General features: G+C 38.8%; 1 protein-coding gene across 1 annotated transcript; it reads right to left on the bottom strand.

Annotated features, from left to right (window-relative positions):
- Positions 1–991: 991 nt before the first annotated feature.
- Positions 992–6,211, bottom strand: fpgt (fucose-1-phosphate guanylyltransferase). Its single transcript, XM_074669028.1, has 4 exons — positions 5,973–6,211; positions 5,690–5,857; positions 5,506–5,598; positions 992–3,951 (listed from the first exon to the last, which is right to left on the bottom strand). Exons 1-4 carry the CDS (start codon positions 6,043–6,045, stop codon positions 2,534–2,536), a joined length of 1,752 nt encoding a protein of 583 aa, XP_074525129.1. The 5' UTR covers positions 6,046–6,211; the 3' UTR covers positions 992–2,533.
- Positions 6,212–7,896: the final 1,685 nt, after the last annotated feature.

The raw sequence follows: 7,896 nt of genomic DNA, 5'->3' as shown, positions 1-7,896 counted from the left end.
AAACAAGGCTGTTAGAGATGTTTTAAAAAATCTGCAAAATGTTTCAGCATCATTTTACTGTAAGACATGTAACTATTTTGTTTTCCTTTCTATTTACTATTAATGTTTTCTGTAATTCCCGTTTTTATTAATTTAAGTCCTCAGAAAACATTCTGAGTTGAATTCTGTTCGCAAAAAGGTGAAGAAATAAACATGGACATTTTTTCAAGTCAAGTCAGTGTCAATTATTACCGTGGTCTGTTAGTTATCAGCTTTTATATTTATGTGTTTGGTGAATAACCTTATCACTTCAGTGGTATGAGTTAATTCTACGATGACTTTCATCTCTGGATAAATGTCTTGAGAAATACGGCTGGAGCCAATCAGTATTTTCTATAATCAATTTAAGCCCATTTTTCAGGCTTCTTCTTTTTCTAAAATCAAATATTCATTTGTGCATTAATCTAATGTTACACAATGTTCTGACCAGTTTTTGACATCAGGCAGACTTCACTTCTGTTCACGTTGTCTATGCAACATCCAGGAGATTTTTGAAGGAAATTGTACTATTAAAAAGCCCAGACGTAGGCCTGGGCGGTGTATCGATTATATCAATTACTTCGAGTTTTTCTTTGTGGACGATTTAAAAAAGAAAAATTGGATTTTTTTCCCCTGACCCAAATAAGATATGACAAATGATGACTTTAAACAGTTACAAGTTGCACCAGAGCATTTCTCACAAACTGTATGATGCTGATTTTTTTTACAGCAAGTACTCCCATTCGGCAGATATTTTGATTGGCACAGTTTGTCCAACAGGTGGCTTCCTCTGCCTAATAAAAAATGTGTCTTTGAATTAACGGTCAGACACTTTCTTTCCAAAAAGAGAATAGAATAGAATAGAATAGAATAGAATAGAAAAGAACTTTGTCATTGTAACAAGTACAATGAAATTGAAGTCACAGCAGCAATCAAGAAAACAAAAGTAATAAAGTGTATAGAAAGTGCAAAAAGGTCCATAAGAAAATAGATGATGACAGCTTGTCCATCATTGTCCAGTTCAGCCAGCCTCCACCTCCACAGGGTCCAGGACTGAGCTTCTTCAGCAGTCTGTTCAGTCTCTGTCTCCTGGATCCTGTCTGCTCACAGCAGGTGAAGCTCTTCCAATGTGGCGTTGGTGTCTGATGTTAGCTACGTTAGCCAAGTCTGTGAATAGCATGATGCTACTCTGCCCTCTGGTATTCCCTCTGTTGCTGGGTTAGCACAGCTAGCTTGTCCATCTTATTGGAGATAGATCTTACGTTCCCAATAACGATGGATGGAAGGACAGGTCAATGTTGTCACTTCTTAGCTCTGACCTGAGAATCAGCACGTCGTCCTCACCTCCTTCTCCTCACCTTGTGGGAAGACATCAGGTCTTACACCAGTTAGCACTGAAATGCTACAGGCTGCCAAAAGCTGAGTCCACATGTAAACAATGCAGCCATGGCTACATGTAGGATCTCCAGACAAACACAGGAGAAAAAGTAGTAAAAATATCACCGAAGCCACAAAAAGTTTGGTGTTCATGACCAACAACAAGCCATACAAAGTAATGATCCACTCCAAATACAAAGATTACGAAAAAGAGACAAAGAAAATAACAAGAAACGGAAATTAAAAAAAAAAAATAGATGTGAGTGAGATCTGAGGCACAGCGTGTTTAAAAGGACAAGAGAAGCTCACAAACTTAAAATTTCTGAAATTGTGTGCTGAATAATGTTATTTTTTACTTTTTGTCCAATATTCTCACTGTATGTATCTGCAGATGTTTATAATATATGTACAATGTATTTTTGATTAAATATATTTATGTTGCTGTGTTTTTTTCAATCACTCTCTCTAGATGTTATGTTAAGGCTCCTTTATTGTCACCTTTCCTTCAAATTGACAAATATAAAACCTCATCCATGAGTCATTCTTGATAAAAGACAGGCTGAGAGTCTACCATTTCATCATTTTCTCTCTTTATATTCATATCTTTGTAAAACCAGTACATCATGTAAATATATGTTTTGGTGCATGATATTGTAAAAAATACTATGGATGCACGATATTGGATTTTTTTTTGGTTGATATACAATGTGCGGATCTTTAAAGAGCCTGACCTGCTGATGCCGATTTGGGCTGATACCGATTTTCATTTTTTATTTTTTATAACTGACAGCATATACCTTCAATGTTCCAATCATATTTTATTGAAAATCATTGAACAATACCTGTGACACAATAAATCCTTACGTTTAATTTAGACAACCAAAAAATTGTCCTGAGTTTTAGGTCTCACAGCAAAAAGCATCAATGGCTGGCTGTCAGACCTTCCTGGAGGTATATAAGATCAGTTTCATTTGTGAAGATGGGCCGATCACTGATCCCCCAAAATAAAGGAAATCGGCACTGATTGACTGGCCTACCGAACGATCGGTGCATGTCAAGTAAAATGTTAAACGCATAATCAGTCTCTTTTTTCAGATTACTGCATGAATCCTCTGACATGACTGAGGTGAAAAACACTTCAGTTATTAGGTTTCTTCTGTATGATGTCATCATAAAGTCCCCTCCTGAACTTCAGCATCTCCTCCAGGTCCTTACACTCTAAAGACTCCTGCATGGACATCAGCTTTACGTCTTTTGGAAAGGTGAACTTTGAGCTGCTCAGGACAGCCTGCAGCATCTCCACAGACATCAAACACGAGCTTTGCTGATCTGCGCAAACAGGAAATAAGCAGGCGCTCCACAGACTACAGCTGGCTGGATCCCCTGAGAACCTCAGTGCTTCATCTTTCAGCCCCCAGCAGGACAAACACTCTGTCAGGCTCAACCCAAAAAGCTTCAGCCCCTCCATGTGTGCAGGAGATTCCACGGTGCGCTTTAAGTCGTCATTCATCCCAAAGACAACTGTCACATACCTGGTTTGATGCTTAGCTTTCACACACACAGAGTGCACAGAGACTCCATCAGGCACTGAGAGGCCTGCGCTGACACAGCAACTGCTGACGATGGAGCCCTGACCAATGGAAACTCCTGCTCCTAGTCTGGAGTACTCCACTACAGAGCTAGCTCCCACAGAGCAGCTGGGATGGAGGATACTGTGCATGACACAGCCTCCTGAGGAGCCATCTGAGTTCTCATTCAAGTGAAGGCTGAAGGCAGAAGTCAACAGGCCCAGCTCTCTCCTCAGCACCACATCTTCTGTGAGGTGAAAGATGTACTCGGATGTGGTTCCAATGTGGTAAAACTTGGAGTTATTCAGGAGGATAACATTCAAAGGAGTCCCTTTTAAATGATTAAAGATCTTTTGGCGGACTTCCACCAGACTGCTCTCCTTTTTGCTGACATTTGCAGTGTTTTTGGTGTAGTCTATGGTGGCTTTGGGGCCCAGAGCTTGGAGAAAGTCTCCGTATGCGTCTATCTCACACTCAAGAGGCCACAGCTCAGTCAAGAGATTAAGAAGAACTTTTGTTGTGTCGAAGCTGATGTAGTATGTACTGTCTGTGTAGACAAACTCAGTATCAGAAAGAGAGAAACAGCCACCCTGCCTTTTACGAACAGCTCTGCTCTCTTTCATCTTCTGGATGCTTGGTTTGTGCAGGAAGTTCAGGCATGAAGCGCACTCCATTTCAGAGTAATCAGAAGACTTTTCCTGTGGCTGAAACACAAATACTCCGTGTGTAGTGCCCACAGACAGAGAGGAGGGGTGGGCTAGAGCCGTGAAGCCAGGTTTGTTAAATGTAACATTCTCACCCTCTGGAATACTGTAGAGCTCAATGTCATCTGCACAAGTCACAAGCACACCAGGGTTCATGCAGGGAGGGAAGTCCACATAGATTGCCAACTTGAGCTCCAGCATCTGGTAGAGAGGGTCACCCAGTGGTAAGGCAGTGAAAATCTTTCCAAGGGCGCTGGCACAGGGCAAACGCTGACTCCAACCACCTGCGACAGTAAGTTAGATTTAAGTGAGAAACGTCACATTCAACAGGTGCATCATTTAAGAGTTTCACAGATTTTTAGTTACACTTTAAATCTAAATGACTGTTTTTAGGAGCAAACAGAAAGTTTGACAAAAAAAATGATCTAGATAACTTTGAGAAATGTTTTAATGACCCAAAAAATCTTCATTTTCGTTAATACTTGAAATTTTTTGTCTGGTTTTGTGCCGGAGCAAATAAGTCCAGAGCAATCTTTTGTTTCAACATTATATATCATGGAGCAATATGTCAACATGTCTCTGTCTTTTGATGAAGGAAAAACTTTGAACCTGTTTGGTTTGTTGGATGATAATAAATTAAATATAAAACTTGAAAAGAGTGTGTTTGTGCTTTGTCACTAAAGATCTCTCAACATTAATGCATTCACTGTGATGATGGTCTGAAAATAACACTTAAATTTTTAATGGTGTGCTTTTTTTGTCCCTTGTGGCACATGTAGATAAGCTGCTGCAGTGTCTTTCTACTTCCTGCTGCCCCATGGGGATAGAAAATGACACCTCTGGGCTTTTGAATAGCAACGTATACAGGAAGTGAACTCTCTGTCTGATGTCAAAAACTGATCGTAACATTGTGTTAAAGTTACATTACGCACAAATGAATATTTAATATTAGAAAAAGAAGTCTGAATGATGGGCCTAAATGGATTATAAATAGAATATACTGATTGCCTCCAGTCCTTTTTCTCAAGACATTTATCCAAAGAGATGAAAGTCATGATAGAATTAATTAACACCACTGAAGTGATCAGGTTATTCACCAAACAAATGAATATAATAGATGATAACTACTAGACCACAATGGAGGTTGACACTGACTTAAAAAAAATGTCCACGTGTTTATTTCTTCACTGTTTTAAAAACAGATTTCAACTCAAATGTTTTCTGGGGACTTGAATTAAAAAAGGGAATTACAGAAAACATAGATAGTAAATAGAAATCAAAAAATAGAATAGTTAGAAGTGGGCAAGATACCAGAAAGTGCTTCAAAGGACAAAAGAGGCTTATATTGAGAAAAAAAACAAACAAACATAGAACTTCTGATTCTGTGTGTTTAATAATTTTTTCTTTACTCCTTTGTCCAACATGCTCAACATATTTATCTGCAGGTGTACATTTAAAGTATTTCTGATTAAATTTATTTATGTTACTGTGTGCTTTTCACACATGCTCTCTCAAGAGGTTATGTTAAGGGTCTTTTTTATCACCTTTTCTTTAAAAACAGACAAATATAAAACCACCATGAGTCATTCTTGACAAAAGAAAGGCCAGGAGTCTACCTTTTCATGATTTCCTTTCTTCGTATCTATGTCTCTGTAACAGCAGTACATCTCTGCCATGGTAATATATATCCACACTGGGGCATGAGATTGTAATAACATAGTTTTTTTCATTACATATATGGACTGTGACAACAGTGGCTTTTTAGATCAGGCTGTTCTATTACAAATATCAGAAATGACTAAATTAGCACAACCCGGGACAGCAACAACATCTCAAACCTGCATGGATCAGGATGATTCTCCACTTGCCCAGAGCCTTCCCATACACATCACTGAGCTGCTTGAGGGCGTAGAGAGTGGAGCCTCCATTACCTTTGAAGTTAAAGCAAAGGTTATATGAGTAATCACAACAATGTTTGCCTCCTCCTCGGCGAATAGAGAAGAGTCACATGAAACTCCTCACCTATTTTGGACCCAGGTGGATCAGAGAAGACCTTGTAGTGAATACCAAGGGGGAGCTCTTTCCTGTGAACTTTCTCTGAGATCTGCAGCTCATAGGCTTCTCTTTGACTCTCATCTACGGCGGTCACAACCACTGCGTCCCAAAACTCCCCGGGCTGAACCTCCCGACCTGCAGACAAGGACAGCGCGACGAGCGCGACCGGTCATACCATGACCATGCACTGTTCACAGCGTTATACTCAAACTGGATGGTATGAATGAGATGCATATCATGAAAGACTGACCCCGCAGAGAGTTAAATCTTCGGAGTTTCTCTTTAGTTGCTTGTTGTAACCTTGTCAAGCATTCCTCACTCATGCTGTCGCTTGCCTGTTACACACACATACATACACACATACATACACACATACAAACACTGACGGTACTGTCAGATAAGCTTTGACCAACGGTCCAGTTTATGAACGAGTTCTCTTTCAGTGAAGAACACCTCTGCCTCTGCCCCTGGCTGCTACTTCCGGGTTTGGTCATGTGATTTATTTATTTATTTCCCGACATTCTCGGCCACACGTTTTTTTTATTGAAGCTCATTCCCGCCAGTAAAATTGAAAATATAATGACCTAATTTCTTATTGTTATGAGCAACCAAATTTCATTCAAACGTTTTCTGATTTTTTTTTTTTACTAGCGGAAACGGGCTTTCATAGTTTATAGAGCAAGTGTCATTTTCTGAAAAACTTGATGCTAGTCATCAGGGTCAGTGTATAATGCTGCAAATCTTCATACAGTTTGTGTTTAGTATTGAGTATTTGTGAAAAAAAAAGTAAGTGGAATTGAAAAACACTGCATCTTAATCTTCTAAAAGAAAATCTTCTATCATTGAAAAGTGTTAAGTATTTCCATTATTCGTATTATTATCAAACAATACCTCTGTTTAAATTCTGATTCGATAAAGTCAGACATTTAAGTAATGGGTCACATATTTTTCGATCAATAATGCAAAAAATGTGCGAACTTAACCTTTATTAGTAGATTTTATTGTGCAGCAAGATGTATAATTTGAACATTTGATCAATAAGAGACTGTGGTAGCCATAAGCAGCTCTTTAAGAGGCTGATTGAGACTTTCACCCATTAAAGCGGAGCGCAACTGTAGCTCACTCCTGTCTGTAATAACCATTTACAACATATCACAACAAACCTGAACTCACACATTTATGACATCAAATATTCAAAAATAAAATAATTTTGCACATCAGCATTCACTGTTTATTTTTGTGCTTATTTTGTTTTTATGTACACGGTGCAGTTGTTCTATTTTCTAATTTTCTAATTACTAATTGTTAAATTCAGTTTCTTCATCTTAATATTTCTATTTTTATTATTGCACTTTGCACTTTTCTGTAAAGCTGCTGTAACACAAATTTCCCCCATGAGGGATCAGTAGAGCGTTCTATTCTAATTTATTCTATTCTATCATATTAAAAAATATATTGTAAACAATATCTGTTGTGAAATCTATGACTTTATGAAAAAATCTGAAACACTAATATTATTTAAAATAAGTTGGAAACACTTTGGACAAAGGATTGTCAGTTTATCTTTAAACAAAATAATGAAATAAGAGATTTATAAGACTTCTCTGTTTGTATTGCACAGGTCTGTTAAGTTAATACACTATGCTGCCATCTAGATGACAGCTACTAGGTTACATGAAACAAATAGTGATTTCAAAGCAGTCCCAGGTGGAAACATTAAGCTGGTGCAAAATGCAGGATACCTGCTGCCTTTCTGCAACAGAGGGTAAGGAGGGCGGTTTGGAAGTGGACACTGATGATGGGCAGCTTGCCTCACAAACTCTGAGTCCATTCACGAAAATAGCTCACATCAGATGCTGCTCAGTGACCTGCAGAGCGGTGTGAACTGGCAGTGGGTAGGAGGGTGCCAGCCAAGACACATGATCCACACTCTCATCCAGGGACACTTTGGATAGATTCCTTTCACAGGATTACTGACTGCTTTGTGTCTGACAGCATTTCATTTTTGGATGCAGATACATTCCCCCATGTTCTCCTGTCCAGGAAGCAGCATTTGGATTACAGAATGAGCATTCAACAAACATGATACCTGCAAACAAGATGAGCTACAGCCTCTGATAAAACCACAGACAGCCACACAGCTATCCAGCGTACCCAATTGCTGGCTGCTGCAC

The sequence above is a fragment of the Halichoeres trimaculatus genome, unplaced genomic scaffold (genome assembly GCF_033239565.1).
Source record: "Halichoeres trimaculatus isolate MK-OKI-2021-1 unplaced genomic scaffold, fHalTri1.1 fHalTri1_scaffold_4, whole genome shotgun sequence".
Lineage (NCBI taxonomy): Eukaryota > Metazoa > Chordata > Actinopteri > Labriformes > Labridae > Halichoeres > Halichoeres trimaculatus.
The sequence above is the reverse complement of the archived record's forward strand: the minus strand, read 5'-3'. Positions and strand labels throughout refer to the sequence as shown.

Coding starts and splice junctions, on each gene's coding strand:
- fpgt (XM_074669028.1), bottom strand. CDS start 6,045: ATGAGTGAGGAATGCTTGACAAGGTTACAACAAGCAACTAAAGAGAAA. Junction 5,599..5,689: donor TCCACCTGGGTCCAAAATAG/GTGAGGAGTTTC, acceptor TTAACTTCAAAG/GTAATGGAGGCTCCACTCTC. Junction 3,952..5,505: donor AATCATCCTGATCCATGCAG/GTTTGAGATGTT, acceptor TTACTGTCGCAG/GTGGTTGGAGTCAGCGTTTG.